Source organism: Trachurus trachurus, assembly GCF_905171665.1.
Source record: "Trachurus trachurus genome assembly, chromosome: 11".
In the NCBI taxonomy this organism is placed as follows: Eukaryota; Metazoa; Chordata; class Actinopteri; order Carangiformes; family Carangidae; genus Trachurus; species Trachurus trachurus.
This window is the reverse complement of record NC_139904.1, coordinates 31,849,231-31,867,072: the sequence shown is the minus strand read 5'-3', so window position 1 is coordinate 31,867,072 and position 17,842 is coordinate 31,849,231. Positions and strand designations below refer to the sequence as shown.

General features: G+C 41.0%; 1 protein-coding gene across 1 annotated transcript in view; it reads left to right on the top strand.

Moving 5' to 3' along the window:
- khdrbs3 (KH domain containing, RNA binding, signal transduction associated 3) overlaps positions 1 to 17,842 on the top strand; it is a gene marked incomplete at both ends in the record, with an annotated part of 153,192 nt that overhangs the window by 134,940 nt on the left and 410 nt on the right. The window contains one exon of the mRNA XM_083981899.1: positions 13,270 to 13,322. Within this exon, the coding sequence (XP_083838025.1) occupies positions 13,270 to 13,322 (53 nt within the window). The remainder of the gene's footprint in view (positions 1 to 13,269; positions 13,323 to 17,842) is intronic.

Here is a 17,842-nt window from a genome sequence, read left to right as displayed (position 1 = left end):
AGTTTTATTGTTTTTATATCTTACAATCTATTCTTATTTATTTATGTACAGCACTTTGTTTCAGCTGTGGCTGTTTAAAGTGCTTTATAAATAAAGTTGTGTTGAGTTGAGTTGACCCATCCAGGCTCTTACAGATAGAAAGGGTGTGTTTTAAAGTACACAAGGTTCTGCATTTAAATTTGAAGTCACTAATAACAGAATCATCAGCCATAAAATGTACTAAGTATTAAGTAAAAGCACACACTATTTATATCATCCTGTTACGTTATCCTAACTGTTTTTGTTTGCAGCAACCCTAAAGCCTCAGGAGGTGACTGAATCATTTCATAACTATAGATGATGCATGAATATTTTGATCAGCCATGTATTAGAACAGGTGACTGGTGGTATTGGTATTGGTATTGGTATTGGTATTGGTATTGGTATTGGTATTGGTATTGGTGGTATCCAAGTTGAGCTATGAAGCCATGAAAAATAACTGGAATGTTTCTTAATGAAATTACAAACAGGCATAAACACCAATCACCCGCAACAATAAAATCAGTGACTTATTCTAATGTGGTGTCTGATCAGTGTCATTTATCTTCCCGAGTTTTTACAGTCTACTTCATTGCAGTACTTGAGTACATAAACTTAATTTCTTCACATCTGCTAAACAGAGAAGATGATCAAATATTAATGTCCTCTGCTGTGTTAAACTGGAACAAACTGTTGCGCAGCACATTATTGTACATAAAAGCAAAAAAACGAGACAAGCAAACTGTTGGGACTGTACTGCACACATTCTGTCACACAGAACAGACAGAATTGAGAAATTTAGACATAATTAAAATTGAAAGGCAAATAAGCAACTCTCAACCTTAAGACGTGAGCTATAACCAAAAAAGCTGTTGCTTTTTTTGACGCCCTAAAGACATTTCACAACATTTAAATCTTTCAGAAGAGAGCTGATGCCTCGGGGGAAGCTGGTGGAAATCTACCTCAGCGTGACAGCCACGGCAGCTCGCAGATCACAGCCTCCACTCACTCTGTTTGTACAGCGCAGCGTCCCGGCGCTGAGCTGCCGTCTGTTTCTGGAGACGTTGGGAGAGCTAGGGCTTCATCTCCGGAGAGTTTATCCCACGCCACGGCGGTTAGGTACCAATCAAGTGCTAAGGTCAAGGAGGCTGGAGGAGGAGGAGAGCGTCTCTAATTGTATTAGCAGGGAGAAGGTGACGTCTCTGTAGGGAAATGAGAGGGATGACAGCTGTGGCACAACCCCGGCTGGACACTTGGCGAGGTCGCGGCGAGGTCGTCCCTCGTAGCTCGGGTGAGATCAAAGCATTATTTCATACTTGACACCTCGGAGACCGCCGGCTGCCGACACCTCGCACCTTTGCTTTGGTACGCTGGATCGTAGGCCGGATCCCCGAGGCCCGCGGGTACACGGATAGCCGTGTGACAGCGTTTTAAAGGGCAGACGCATCCCAGAGGAACTACTGTAAATCTTAGTACAAGAAATGGACACAGAGGAGGAAGAGGAGCCGGATTTCTACGTTTCTTGGTGTTGCACTTTTAGAATCGATCGCTCAGAAGAGCCTCAGCACCGGCACGCACACACAAACATCCAGTCTGACTCTTATTCAGTGAATCACTGTGGGGCTAGTTACTCACTTTTTACACTTCCAAACACTACAAAAAGGCTATAATACATCTGCAGGGGATGAGGTGTGAATATTTTCCTCGGATCGTTCTCAGAAACAGCTCATTATCAAACACCGAAAAGCAAGATATCAAACCGTGTCCACTTCCTCGACAGTTTTGTCAATGCAGAGTCTTTCTGTATGCGCGTTATACTGCGCGCTGGGATGGCCTGAAGTGGCTCACAATCCCTAATGCTCAGCTACATTCCTATGTGTGTATGCTTGCAGGTGTCTTGTTGTTGTCGTAACATTAAGAAATACCACACAGGGGATGAAATGTGGTCAGTGTAGAGGCGAATCATTGGGTCCCCCAGCAGAGTAGCATATGGGGCAGTGAATACAGAAGCAGGGACAGGAGGTTTATGGTCTGTCTGTTGCTGTGGTGAGCTGGTCACCATGGGATGGAAAAGCTGCTGCTGTTTCCAGTGGGATGGCAGTTCAGGGTTGGAATAGACGAAATACATATACAGTAAGGATGATAATAATTGTCAACTTTATTTATATACTAGATAGATATCATGTGACATCACACAGCGGTCGCAGCGCCATCTTGATTACTTAAAGGGATAGTTCACTCAAAACTAAATATATACGTATACTAATATATATATTAAACCAGCACTAAGTAACTTTTCAACCTTCATAAAATATTTTCATAACTTTTGTGATGATACATCGACTTACAACAAGTTGAATGACACCTCTGTCGTGGTCTGAGGGGGTCTGTATCTCTTTCTCTGGCACTAAGCAGCTTTGAGGAGCATGGTAGGAACTAGGGGTGGGAGAAAAAATCGATTCACATAGATATCGCGATATCTTTTTTGACGATTTTTAAATCGATTTTATTTTTCAAAAATCGATTTTTTTTTTTTGAAAAAAATTTTTTCTTTTAAATTTTTTTTTTTTTTTTTTTAAATTTTTTTAAATATTGTGCAATGTGTATTTGTTAGCCTCTTTTACATACAGAGAGTACAGGCTTTGAAAAGGGTTTAAGTTCACTTTATAATGGAGTATGTTAATTTATAGGCTCCTACAGTATTTGTGTGCAGATAAATGGTCCGTGTACTTCGCGGCCATTCGATTTTTCCTTTAAACAGAACTGTCAAAAAACGAAAGTAAGCTGGTAATTTGGTTTTCCGTTTCAAACAAAAAACAAAAAAACAAAAATTCAGGCTGGTTTTTTCGTTTTTTGCTTTTTGCTTTTAAAACCAAAAAACCAGGAGACCAAAATCAAATAACGGCCAATTTTTAATTTTGATTGTTACAAAATCTCTCTTTTCGTTTTTGATAATAATATTAACGCTGATGACAGACCGGAAGTGTCTGGACTTCAAAATAAAAGCCCAGTGCATTGACTTATAGCCAAGAAAAAAAAAACTTGTTTCCCCCTTGTAAATGTCGTGTTTTGAGCATATGCATACCTTTTCGCAGCTGTTTGCCGCTGATACGTGTGTGTGTGTGTTTGTTTATAAATATATATATATGTATATTACGATCTGCTGCAGTAAGGCCACCGCTGGGGGCTGGGTGCATGATAGACCAGCTCCTATACTCCCGACTCATTCCGACCCTGAGATCTCCAACCCCGGGCATATTTGGCAGGTGGCAGACCCTTTATGGTTCTTTACTACTCTTTTCAGCCACATGAGATCCAGTCCCAGACCTCGGTTACAGTCAGGGAACTAGTGGAATCACCTCCGCTGTGCGTAATAGTCGCGCGTAATGACAGCTCCTCGCCGGATGAATATACACAGTTTTCCCACTATGTCGGCCCATTTCAAAACTCATTCCGGCGCCAGCTTACAATTTATATTATCATTGTTAAGATTACATCAGTGACAGATTTCTTTCCAGTGTGATGTTTACTGAACATTATGTGTAAATCCTCTCTCCACACCCCGGAGATCCAATAACAACTTTTATTCTCAATCCATGCTGTGCATTTACAAAGAATTACCAGCAGGTGTCGCACTGCGAGCATAGCCTCAACGTCATCTACGGTGATCTGTAATGTAACGTTCCTTGACCATAACCATAAAGGGGCCGCTGCCACCTGCCAAATATGCCCGGGGTTGGAGATCTCAGGGTCGGAATGAGTCGGGAGTAGGAGTTGGTCTATCATGCACCCAGCCCCCAGCGGTGGCCTTACTGCAGCAGATCGTAATATATATATATATATATATATATATACACATATATTTATATATATATATATTTATAAACAAACACACACACACACGTATCAGCGGCAAACAGCTGCGAAAAGGTATGCATATGCTCAAAACCTGCTCAAAACACAACATTTACAAGGGGGAAACAAGTTTTTTTTCTTTTCTTGGCTATAAGTCAATGCACTGGGCTTTTATTTTGAAGTCCAGACACTTCCGGTCTGTCATCAGCGTTAATATTATTATCAAAAACGAAAAGAGAGATTTTGTAACAATCAAAATTAAAAATTGGCCGTTATTTGATTTTGGTCTCCTGTTTTTTTGGTTTTAAAAGCAAAAAGCAAAAAACGAAAAAACCAGCCTGAATTTTTGTTTTTTTGTTTTTTGTTTGAAACGGAAAACCAAATTACCAGCTTACTTTCGTTTTTTGACAGTTCTGTTTAAAGGAAAAATCGAATGGCCGCGAAGTACACGGACCATAAATGTTAAAAATGCGACTAAAAATCGAGAGAATCGGCAATATCGTAGAATCGCAATTTAAATCGAATCGCCATCCAAAAAATCGTAGAAGAATCGAATCGGGAGAAAAGCATATCGTCCCAGCCCTAGTAGGAACCCTGCTCTCACTTTACTTTCACTTTCACTTTTGCGAGTCACAACAAGGAGGGAACAGGCAAAACGGCACTTTAGCAATGGATTATGTTTGTGTTTTCACTTTGAAATGATCCACTGGAAACAGAAACTTAGTTTTGATGTCTTCTGTTAATTTTAATGCAGGATATTTACAGGGCTTCACGCTAGTGTTCATGGGAAATGGGGTCTTCCTTCAGGCAAAACACTACCGCTTTGGTCCACAGGCGCCGCCAAACTCAACCAAAACTGAAAGTTCTTTAGTACTGCTTTAAATATACCAATCACAAAAAGGAAACTGTATAACGGGATAATAAATGACCACAGGAAGACTACTCCATAGTCTGGGGGCTCAGTCACGCTGAGTCTCAGATACCTGTAGGAACCAGCAGGGCCCTGATGGAAGTGGACATTGCATTCAAATTACTGTTTACTGTTTTATTTTTATGATGCTAAATCCACAGTAAAGCAGCATTACTTCACATCCTCATGTTGTTCCACTTTTGGCTGCCGAACCATCTACCACGCTGTTAACACAAGTCTGATCATGAAAAATGTGCTGAGTGAATCTGCTGACAGCGAAACCAAACAGCTCACAGGGAGCCGGTCTGATTCATCCTCTGGCATCCACAAACACACAACATTTCAATCTACCGGTTCTGTAGTTTCCACAACCATTGGTACCAGTTTGACTTCAGCAGAGTTAAGTGGAAGAGTTGTCTGACTGGTTACGTCTTGTCTCACTTATTGTGGTTTTCTTGTGTCCCTTTGTTCTTCTTCTTTTCCTGCTTCACAAGAAAACTGTGTGGTGACAAGGCCAGAGCAAAGTAAAGTGAAAACTGGACATTTTGGAGTATATAATGAAACCTTTTACAGTAGATTCACAGCGGGGTATAAAATAGTTGGCCAGTGTTTGTTTAGATCTGTAATAACGAGAAAAAAAAGACAGATTTCAAACTCACATGTCTGTTAGATGACCAGAGGGCTGTCTTCTATTGTCAGTGATGCAAAGTGTTTGATGGTTCGGCCTTTCTCAAGCTCCCACTTTGAGGTCTGCTTGTGTTGTCAGAGCCTTATGGCAGACAACATCAATTTAGGCCAATATGTTGCTTTTGTTTCCCATCGTAAAGATGGGGTGTGTTTGCTGTCTGCTTCTAAAAGACCTTGCGGTTGCCTCACAGATGCCAGGGGCCGCGATGCCGTTTTCAAGGTAGACAGTTCGTCAAGATGAGTGACAGGCGCTGTGGCGGGAATTGGACCATCTGAGGGGACGAAAGGCAGGATTTACACCACTCTGTCTGTCTCAAGACAAAGAGTGGCATGTTGTAAATTTAATGCCCTTTCAATAAGACATAACAAAGTCTTCCACGGTTCTCCAGCTTCATACGTGTTTTCAGATGAAGGGTTTTAAAGAATACTATGGATTGATTTGACTTTGACAGAAAGGCCTACGGCAAAGATTTGACTTTTTGAATGAGTTCTTTCCAGCGTTGAGTGGACCACTTATGCTACTTTTTTGGGGGGGTGAAAAGAACATAGAATCATCCTTCAAGGAAAATACTACCTCTTCACTGCAAAAACTCAAATATCTTACCAAGAATATTTGTCTTATTTCTAGTCAGAATTTAATTTCTAGTCAAAACAAATCTCATTGTACTTAAACTAAGACTCATCACCTAAAACTTAACTTGTTTTTAGATCATTTTAACTTGTTTGAAACTAATTTTCACTTGAATTAAGTAGAAAAATCTGATAGTGGAGAAAGTTTTTCTTCCTTATTACAAGCACAAAAATCTTGCTTTCATATTCACTGGCAGATTTTTCTACTTATTTCAAGTGAAAATTTGTTTGAAGCAAGTGAAAATGATCTAAAAACAAGTTCATTTTTAGGTGATGAGTCTTAGTTTAAGTACAATGAGATTTGTTTTGACTAGAAATTAAAGGGATAGTTCACCCAAAATTCAAATTGCACTCATTATCTACTTACCCTCATGTCAAGTTTCAGAGTCCTCCGTGGCTTCTCTGAGTTACAGGGGGTCTCGGCGTAGCAGTGCATTTGGATGTTTTTTGGTGTGTCTTTTTGTTACGAAGACAGTTGGTATCCATTTGCAACCGTTATATGGACATGCACTGCTACGCCGAGACCCCCTGTAACTCAGAGAAGCCACGGAGGACTCTGAAACTTCTCCCAGCCCTTAGTCCACATGAGGGGGAGTAGATAATGAGTGCAATTTGAATTTTGGGTGAACTATCCCTTTAAATTTTGACTAGAAATTAGACAAATATTCTTGGTAAGATATTTGAGTTTTTGCAGTGAAGAGGTACATGTAGTATTTTCCCTGAAGATTGATTAAGTGCATAAGTGGTCCACTCAACGCTGGAAAGAACTCATTCAAAAAGTCAAATCTTTGCCGTAGGCCTTTCTGTCAAAGTCAAATCAATCCATAGTATTCTTTAAAATCCTTCATCTGAAAACACCTATGAAGCTGGAGAACCGTGGAAGACTCTGTTATGTCTTATTGAAAGGGCATTAAATTTACAACATGCCACTCTTTGTCTTGAGACAGACAGACAAATATTCTTGGTAAGATATTTGAGTTTTTGCAGTGAAGAGGTAGTATTTTCCTTGAAGGGTGATTTTATGTTCTTTTCACCCAAAAAAAAAAAGTAGCATAAATGGTCCGCTCAACGCTGGAAAGAACTCATTTATAAAGTCAAATCTTTGCCGTAGGCCTTTCTGTCCCTCTTTGTGACTCCTCGGCAGGGGGTCAGCGGCGCAGATAGCTTTGCAATCAGCCACCACACTGAGCAATCACCAGTGTATCCATAAGGAAGTTTCCATTTGAAATTATGTGAGCTTCATTTCATACTAAAATGTGCCAAAAAAAAAAAAAAAAGTAGTCCTGTTTTTTTTCTTCTTTTTCTCAGCCATTTTCATTGTATTGTTGTCTGTGGAAATCACCAGCATAATCAGAGCATTCAGTGTGGGGCTTCTTTCTGTCAGCGTTTTACTTTTTCAACCTTGTGCTGAGAATGAATGAAAAACATGATTACACAGGACACATCAAGGAGTTCTTTTTCTTTTCGCTCTGCTTAAGGATTTGCAGTCATGATCAGTTAAAGTGTCCAAAAATGCAAGAAGGAGGCTAGCAGAAGTAAAAGCAGCCTCTCTCCACATCAGAGCGGCTCTGGCTGCGTTACCTCTGCGCCCCCCTTCGCAATGTCCTACTAGATTTCTTTAAATTTATCACAGAGGACTGGAAGAGTAATGGGAATGTAGGAAAACAAAGTCCACCAGGGACATGTACTACATCATTCAGATTTAACACCGCCATCTGTTCCGTGATGCCCAGCAACAGCAACATCAGTGCTTAAGACAACGCATTTAGAGAGAAGACAGATGTGTTCCTGAGACAGGGTCTTTACCTGTGGAGAAGTAGGTCTGGAATCAGATGCCTGATGAAAGAGACACACTTATATAATGGCTGTTGTGTTTGCCTCACATGGTCCCCGCCACCGCCTCAGATAGATGTGTTGTTTTTTTTTTTTTTTTCTTCAGTCAGTGGAGTTAAGGGAGACACAAAGCAGTGGACGCCTTCTGCTAATGAATGTCAAATCAAAAGCCGACCTATTTAGAAAGTCAAAGCACTTTCACACCTATGACAGCGCCACGTCTCTAGTGAGACGCGTCCACCCAGGGCGCCTCGGCTCAGGCTGCTGTACGTGATGTGGGATCAGTGGTGATAAATGTAGAATACATAAGGTTATAGGGTTGTGAGGCGGAGGAGTGGCTTTCAGGTTCAAGTTTTATACCACCATGACTTACCTCCACTCGCAACATTTGGTTTTTGTACTTGAAAGAACCTGGATGGAAAGATTTCACATTCTTGCTGTTAGAACTGATCATGTTTGGTGCCAGCGAGCTAAATGCTGAACTGGTCAGTCATTTCAATCTGACAACAACTGCACAAACCTGACCCATTTTAAAGGAGAAGTCCGGTCATTTTGTAAGTAACGCTCTATAGGTCTCCGAGTGCGATCATAGGAAATCTGAGGAAAATTTGCGCGGACCAGACTTAGCTCTCCTCCTGCTAGCTGCGCTACACTGCAGTTAAACAGCAAAGTAATGGGGGCAGTTCTTCTAACCGCGACTTTGGCCTCTATATATCGCTCAAAATATCACTAGCCTACACATGCTTTACAACATCCACCACTTCCTTACCACACAACACTGAGTGTGCATAATCTCCGTTGAAGGGCTGTGTGTGCAGCCAAGGGATGCGTGTGAATGTGGTGACGTAGGGACGAGGGCGGGGACTGCTAACTCCATCGGCTGACAGGAAGTTAGCCAAAACCACCGGATCACTTACTTCTGCTTTAATATGAAAGAGCAGTGTTAACATGTGTTTTTATCACATAGCTCTGTTTACTCTAGCTTCCGGGGTAGACCTTACTAGTTGACTGTCGAGCTCAGGACCATTCCATTTCCATATCAACAAAGACAAAAACGCGAGGAAAACATGGATTTAGGAGGAAAAAATGATTTTTGGATGGGGAAAAAAACTGTTATATTCATATTGATGCTTTTTTTCCCCATCCAAAATCATTTTGGTTGGGCATTTCCTCGCTGTTGAACTGCAGTGTAGCGCAGCTAGCAGGAGGAGAGCTAGGTCCGGTCTGCACATGTTTCCCTCTGATTTCTTCCTATGGTCGCACTCGGGGACCTAGAGCTGTAGAGCATTACTTAGAAAATGATCGGAATTCTCCTTTAACCTGCTCATTAATGTCACAAAGGAGGTCATGTTTCCACACATGTACATTGGTTTGAAATGTGTTGGTCAGCACAGTTTACCGAGGTGATTTTTGAGGCAGCTCTGGATCCTTTACCATGAGTTTGATGTTTTTTTCTTCTTCTCTGAAGTCTGCTGTCTGCTGTTTGACCTTGATCTTGGCAGAGGTCTGCTCCGTTTGACTCAACTTCTACTTTCTACAGTCGTTTTTTGACTTTGGGTGAAAAAAATAACATTTTTATGATCCGCCCACGTTTACAGACACATTTAGAGGTTGATCATTTTGGTCACGTGAATGAAATCTGAGCTACTCTCCTGTTCAAATATCAAAAACATCTCCTCGTATTAGTACCACACCTTGCACTGAAGATCTTTACTGTGCACCGCCGATAAATAAAAGATGCTTAGTTTCAATGCTTAAATTATACATCCCCTGCACCCTACAGAAGCCTGGTGTGGATGCTGTAGGTGATGCTGCTGAACCTTTAGCTCCACATAGAAGACTTTTGGCAGAATCTCTGACCTTCAGGATACATCTGGAGTCTCTGTAAATGAGAGGAGAAAGTAACTAAAGGGAGAAGTTGTGTAGCAATATTGATAAAATGTCACCTCGGAAATTAGAGGCGCCTAACAGCTTTTGTTGCTCTCTTCTCCTTTGTGCGAAGAGTGGTGTGTACTGGCAGCTTTCAGCAGGGCAGCCTGCTATTATTTGGCCTTTCTAGATTTGGCAACAGACAAACATAAAGGGTAAAGTGATTTTTTTTTCCGTAAAGGAATCATAGCTCAGTTTCTTTTTTTGTGTGTGAAAGAAACATATAGAAAATAAATAATGGGGAAAATGCTGACAGCATGTACTGTAGCAACCTCTAGATAGTGTAAACAGGGAGGTGTCGTGTCCTGATGTGTGTTACCTGGATATATTTTTTTTTATTATTTATCACTGAATATGACACAGAGCTGTAGAGGAGAGCCCAAAATACCCCAGCATTGCTCATACTTTGCAATATGTCTGCAAGCACCTGTGAATTGTGGCAAATTGATTTTCTGACATTCATAAAAATTGATGTTTATTTCAAAGACGCAGTCTCTGGAATACACCCCTGCATTTTAGCATGGTGTGAAATCTAATTATTTAGTATCCTGTCAGGTCTTGTCTCAGGGTACACAACATGATGAGCCAAAACATGCATTCAGCTGTCACATGTCTCTCTGTCTCCCTCTATTCACCCCCCCCCCCCCTCTCTCTCTGCCTCTGTGGGCCAACGGCTGGTGTCAAGGATATTGCAGAGAGCTGACATCCATGGCAGATGCACGGTGGCACCTCAGCCACGAGGGCTGACTGGAAACCAGTCGCAGCAGCTGGCCTGGCTTCTCGCAGGGAGACTACAAGGGGGGAAAAGCCTTGTTTTGCCTCTGCCGGCTTGGCATTGTTTGCAGTTGAATTATGGACTGTGTAAAATTTATGCTAAGCCTGACTTAAGGCACAAGCCTCTTTAGGGAGCTGTCTCATGTCTCATTGAGCTGCCATAGTGCTCTTAAAATGATTCCTCCCACTGTCCTCAATTGGTCATGTTGCCTTGTTCATCCTCACCAAGAAAATGTTGCAGGAAAACAATAAAGCAGCCAATCAGTTTGTCGTGTGCTTTGCTGCTGAAGCATCATCATCATCATCAGAGCTGGGGAGGATGTCAGAGTCAGGTGACAAGTCCTGGTGATGTCTCACCAAGCACAAGATAGATAGATAATTAGATAGATAGATAGATAGATAGATAGATAGATAGATAGATAGATAGATAGATAGATGTGTTTATCAACACAATAAAGGTGTCGGTAGATATGTTTTTTTATCGCTATTTACTTGAAAGAAAGAAAGAGGGGTAGGAAGAAAGAAAGAAGACAGAGAGAGGGTTAGAAGAAAGAAAGAACAAAAAGAGAGAAAAAAGAGACAGAGAGAGTGGGGGTGACAGATAGAAAGCGTTAGATATAGATAGAGTGGGGCAGAAAAAAGAAAGAAAGAAAAGTAAAAAGACAGAGAAAGGGGGTAGAAAGAAAGAAAGAAAGAAAGAAAGAAAGAAAGAAAGAAAGAAAACTACAGAGAAAGGGGGTAGAAAGAATGAAAGAAAGAAGTAAAAAGACAGAGAAAGGGGGTAGAAAGAAAGAGGGGGATAAATAGAAAGGTGAATCGATTGAAAGAAAGAAAGTAAAAGTAAAAAGACAAAGAAACAGGGTAGATAGAAATAGAGAAAGAAAGAAAGGCAGACAGAGGGGGATGACGGATAGAAAGAGATGATGAATGATAGATAGATAGATAGATAGATAGATAGATAGATAGATAGATAGATAGATAGATAGATAGATAGATAGATAGATAGATAGATAGATAGATAGATAGATAGATAGATAGATAGTATTGCTAAGAGTCAAAGTAAAGTTTTGTGTGAGACACACTGTCCCTTTAATCCACTGAACACACTGTGAGCTGTTTGCACTGTAGCTTCTGTTTACTAAAGAAAGTGTACGTCTGAACACTACTGACACTGTGTCCTGTGGATTATCCAGAATAACAGGAAAGGTCTCTGGAAAGATGTTGCACATCTTTTTTTTAATAATCTTTTAATGCTGTGAACACACAGAGTTTCACCCAAGCATGGATAAAACTGAAGACAAATAAAGCAGGTTGCCAGTTAAGATGGCAAACCGGCTGGATGTCACTTACAGCAGTTTAGCCGTGGCATTTAGCTCAGTTTTAGCATAACACTGACAGGTACACTGATAGGAATAAAGGTTATTTTCTGCACAGAGAATAAGAAACCTTTTAATGAAATCTGTGCTGTATAATCACAAAATCATTTAGTGGGATCGCCTACTTTATCCTCATACAAACATATGATGGTGCTTAATGAAAACGAATGGAGGAAACACAGAGAGCTACATCTTCGGTGTGACAGTGAATTTATTAGAATATATAAAGAGGAAGGATTAATGAAAATTGCGAATCTGCGAAGATTAAAAATTATTTTTCCCACAATGGTCCAGTTTCTCTTCATGAGGCAGATATAGTACTACCGCCCAGCGAAACACAGACTCTATACCAGACTGAATTTGTAGAAATTGATTTCCTGGAGTGCTGCAAACTGGTGTAATCTGATATACGAGCCGAGTGTCTCAACCCCCCCGACTCCTGGACCTCAGTTTGGCTTTTTGAAGATCACGCTGCGAAAAAAAGCTACTCCATTACAGTAACAAGAGCAAAAAAAATGTAATTCGTTACTCCGGCGCCGGTGTGTCATTACTGTCACCTCTTTGCCCTCAGCGGTCGGGCCCGTGTTGATGCGGCGTGTTGGCACTTTGGATGGTGCCTTCAGCTCTCTAATCCGGAGAGCAGAGAGGTGACAGACTGACTGACAGCCAGGCGGAGAGGACCCAGCTGTGATGGCTGGTGTCGGCTCAGTGGCAGCCTTATGATGAATTGCCTCTCTTGAATGATAGCGCTGTTACTGGATGATACCGACGCAGGATTGTTCTGTCAACGTCTCACCGGCAAACCGCAAATAAAGAAATAAATAAATAAAGCGCGAAATGAAGCGCTATGCAACTCACCTCCCCATCTTTTTATTTTTCATTAAAGTTGCCACCTCTCATAGATCTCCATATGCACTGATATGGAACCAGAGGGTTTGTGCAGAAATGTGGTGCAGGAAATTGCCTTGTAGAACCACAAATGTGGCCAAACTTTTGAATGATTGAAAGCTTGCCTCTTGTTTTTTTACTTTTATATCCAGCCGAGTGTATCTGACAAAAACACGTCGATTGTGTTTTTCTCTCACCTCTGCATACATGTGATGTAGCATTTGACTTTGATGTTCGACAACGACATAGAAAATAAGTCACTTTCCATTTATTTGTTGATAACCGCAATTACTTTGATGCAGAATGTATTATTTTTCTCACATCTCCTGTTTATTCTTTTATTAACCCTGCTGTTCTGTCTGTTTACAGCTCAGATGACTACTATGAATACGGACTCAGTGGGGAATCATATGATTCATATGGTGAGTTGCAGACCTCTTCTCCTCCAATATATCATCTGCCAGTTGTCAGAACAATATCAATTTATTGTGCCTGACTCTGCACTGCTGGCTTCATCTCAGTTGCCATAGCACCGGGGTTAAGTGTATGATGTTTTAGACACATGAGAATAAAGCATCACAAAAGTCCATAATAGTCAATAGTCCCTCAGTTCATCTGACTAATTAGATGGGATGGGAGTGCCACTCCAAATTAAGATCAATCGACTACAAGTCATATTTTCAGTGGCGTTCAGGGTGAACCAAACAGGAATTCACCTTAAAAAATGTGCTATAAGAAATCACATGCAATTACAAAAGAAAATCCTAATTTGACAGAAGATTGACCCTTTAAGTAGAGCAGCGTTAGTTTTCTCCTAATTTTGTTTGTATGAATTTAAATAAATCCAAATAAGGAAAGTAATCCAGTATGATAGATAAAGCAGAAGTCGATTGTGCGTTAAATATTTAAAAGATATATAACATATTTAATGGGACAGTTCAACATTTTGGCAAATTGGCCCATTGCCATTATCCCTATAGTCATAGCAGTAGGTTCATTACATTTAATTGTCGGTGCAAGCTGTTTTTAGAACAGCGGAGAGGAGCCGTGAGCTGTTCAGAGCTACGCTACGGAGGCTCATGGGATTTCTTGGTTTCCCTCATCAAACTCATCAAATACACAATCCAACAACTCCACAACGCTCTGGTGGACAAGTTGTGACCTGCACATTCACCACACTATGAGATAATAACACAAAGTTACCAGACAGAGTTGTTTTAGAGGTAAATACAGAGACTGCTTGCCGAAATCTGCCCCCGACAGGAACATGCATCAGCGTTTTTGCATGAATTTCCCTCTAAAACAACTCTGTCTGGTAATGTTGTGTTATTACCTCATATCGTGGTGAATGTGCAGGTCACAACTTGTCCACCAGAGCGTTGTGGAGTTGTTGGATTGTGTATTTGATGAGTTTGATGAGGGAAACCAAGAAATCCCATAATGAGCCTCCGTAGCGTAGCTCTGAGCAGCTCACGGCTCTGCTCCACCGTTCTAAAAATAGCTTGCACCGACAATTAAAGGGAACAAACCTGCTCCTAAAACTATAGGGATTATGCTATGCTTCTTTCAAGGTGGTTCTCTAACTGACACTCATAACCACATATAGATGTAAAATTCTTATGAGATAATGAATAAAGTTATTCAAGAGAAAAATAGAATAAAATGATGCCTGCACTAATGCTGCACAGCACTATTCTCATGTGTTGTTATCAGCTTCATCCTGCAATTTAAAGGGCAATCAAGATTTCAATTCCTCCCCCCAGCCACCAGGACATTTACTACACCGGAGGAATGACAACAACTTCATCTTCATTCCATGTGACTCTACTTTGTTTGTTTGATTCTAATGCAGTCAGTTACACGGAGCAGCTTTTTTGTTTAAGGCCACGGTGAATAAACCGATCTCTGGTTCGGAGGATGCTCATGAAAAGATGTGTCAATAGCTCCGGTCGCCACAAAGTTCAGACAAAGTTAACAGCACTAAGATAATGTTCAAAAGTCCTGTGTCAGCTTACTGTCAGATCCAGTGAAAAGTGGGCCAAGGTCGTTCTGCCGCAGCACTCAGATGACAGTAGAGCTAATATACGCTACAGTAGAGCATGCTGCTGTGCATCTGAAGGTTGATCTGTCACTAGAAATGTCAGTGGAGCTTTTACATGAACTGGATAATACTTAGGCTACATCACAACAACATGTGATGATTCAGTGGCTTTAAACAAACTGGACAAAGCCATATAGACAAACAGTGCACAGACACAACCCACAGGTCTATACTGTGACTATGTTTACATGCAGTCAGTAACCCTTTCATAACCCTAATATTAGCAATAACCCGGTTGCGTACGACCATGGCCAAACCAATAACCCTTCTGAAAATCCCTGGGGGGTTACTCCTTTTCTAACCCGGATATTTGGTCATGTACACCTATCAGGATATCCCCATTGAAAGGACCATTCATGTGTGTTCTCTGCATGTTCTATAGACCGAATCGCCTTGTTGTTTACATTCTACTTCTGGGTAGAAAACCAGCACGTAATTTGAATGAGATCAATAGTAACGAACGAGAGTTTAGCTATATATCATATTTTTCACGCCCTATCACCGTTTAGACAAACCTGAAATGATTGAAGAAACATTACTATTTCTGTGTGTGTGTTTTGTGTTGCTATGTGTTGTATATTCAGTTTGGGGGAATCACAGTGTCTGGAAAGCATCAGTGGCTCAGCTGACAGGGACAGCTAACGGCGGGAGCTAAGCTAACACCAGGACGTCAGCTGTTAAAACCCTCCCGTTGTGGGACACGACATGAAACTACTCCAGTTAGCTCAGTCATGTTGTAACTAAGATATCCGCTGGAGATTTTCTTTTTTCATGGACCGTTTATTGAGTCACTGAGTTATTAAAGTTTAACAGGTAGCTAACCGTTAGCCCAGCTAATCTATGATAACCATGACTCATTACAAAAATGTGCACACATAAATAGTAATGTTTGTCCAATCATTGGTTTTATAGACTTCACAAACATCAGATTAGTCTAAACAGCGATATAGTGACATGAAAAATTAGCAAAACTCTCGTCCGTCACGATTGTTCTCATGCTGATTTTCTACCCGGAAGTAGTTGTAAACAACAAGGCGATTCATTCTATTTGCAAGGAATGGTTACATCATTCCGACATCCCACCACTCATACATCCCACCATTTAGACATACCACCATTCTGACATACCGCTATTCCGACATGCCATTGTCCCAACATTCCAACAAGGCTTTCAATATAAGGAAATATCCGTTACTCAACAGGTGACTCCCTCCTACTTATCTGGACTCTGTCTATCTATCTGGCCTGTCTAGCCTCTACCTGCTCTTTTTACTAAACTTAACCAACTCCTTTCTTCATTGCCTAAGCCCAACCAGTGCAAAATATTTTGGGGAAAATATACGCTATTATAGGAATTGTTGGAAAGGCAGGATGTTTAAAAAAAAAAATATATATATATATATATCCTCATTCCGACCATAGGAGGCAAGAATTGTCGGAATGATGGGACATTTGATAGAAAATTAAGTGTTGCCATTTAGACATTAGAGGCTTATGTCGAACTGGTGGGATGTCGGAATGGTGGTTGCCCCCCGCAAGGAATCTTGGTCCTTTGAGTACAGGATGGATACGGATGGCACAGCTCCGGCTCCATTTTCTATTTCTTCATGTTTTCACCTTCCTTTAATGAAGAATGTGACCAAGAATAGTGTCAAGAACTGGTGGTGGGCGACGGCTACCAGCAACGGGCTGTTCATCATCCACCATGCTGCTGTTGTTGTTGTTGTTGTTGTTGTTGGATACAGGAAGAAGAAGCTGAAATGACGAGCGTTGCATCATGACGTTCTCTGTGCGTCACTGTTTTGTTTGGGATACTCCAATTGATTACAATGACCATGTATACAGGAATAACCCTGTTTGCTCACACATGAATGCTTCAGTACTGAATGTTTCAGAAACCGGAATATTGACCTTAACCCAAATATTGACTGCATTAGGCCTTTACTACAAAGCGGAAACAGGAACTTTACGTTGAGAGTCATAAGTGGCTGCTGGTTGATGATGGAGCTTCAGAATGTTGTAAAAATGTTGTATTTTAGAGTCAATAAACCTTCTACATTCTTCTGTTTAGCATTTCATTCTCCAAAACCAACTCCATCTTTCATCACAGTGTTGTAAGTGATTAGTAGCCTCGTGTCTGCTGGGTTCAGCTACAGCCTTTGAGTTTTAATTCAGCTCTCAGACAAGATTTCCTCAATGTATTATGCATGATATGTGGATGTTTTGGGTTTTTTATTTTGTAGTGAGTGACTGACAAACATATTAAAGTTAATTTCTACAGAGCATCGTTTCTGTTGCAGAAACAACTGTCCCCTGCATCATTAAACCTTAAGTCGTGGAGAAACGCTTCAAAACCTCCCAACTTTTTATGACCACACAAAGTGGAAGAACTGAGCAGCGTCAACTCATTAGGGTGGTGCGTGCCTCCTGCACATAAAATGAAAAACACACACACACACACACACACATAAAAAGAAAAGGCTGCTGCATGGGGTCACAGAGGGAGAAAGCCACAGTTCAAACAAAACAGATAAACAGTGCTGATGTGCATCCGTGTTCAAGGTAACGCAAGGTTACCTTGGTCTATTTCTTCAAAGTGAGTGTCAGTGAAAGGGTGACAGGTTTAATTAAGGGGTATTGGCTGTGTGCTGCCAACAGAGAGCCTGTACCCAGGAAAAAAAAAAAAAAAAAAAAAAACACAACCCTTTGTGAGCCTCAGCTCTGGGGAAGTCTCGGAGCTGGCTGGAGATCAGACAAAAGGTGCCATCGATACTGGCACTTTCACATTGACAGTACCAGGGGGGTGAACAGGGGCTGATTTGGGCTAATGGTAATCGTGAC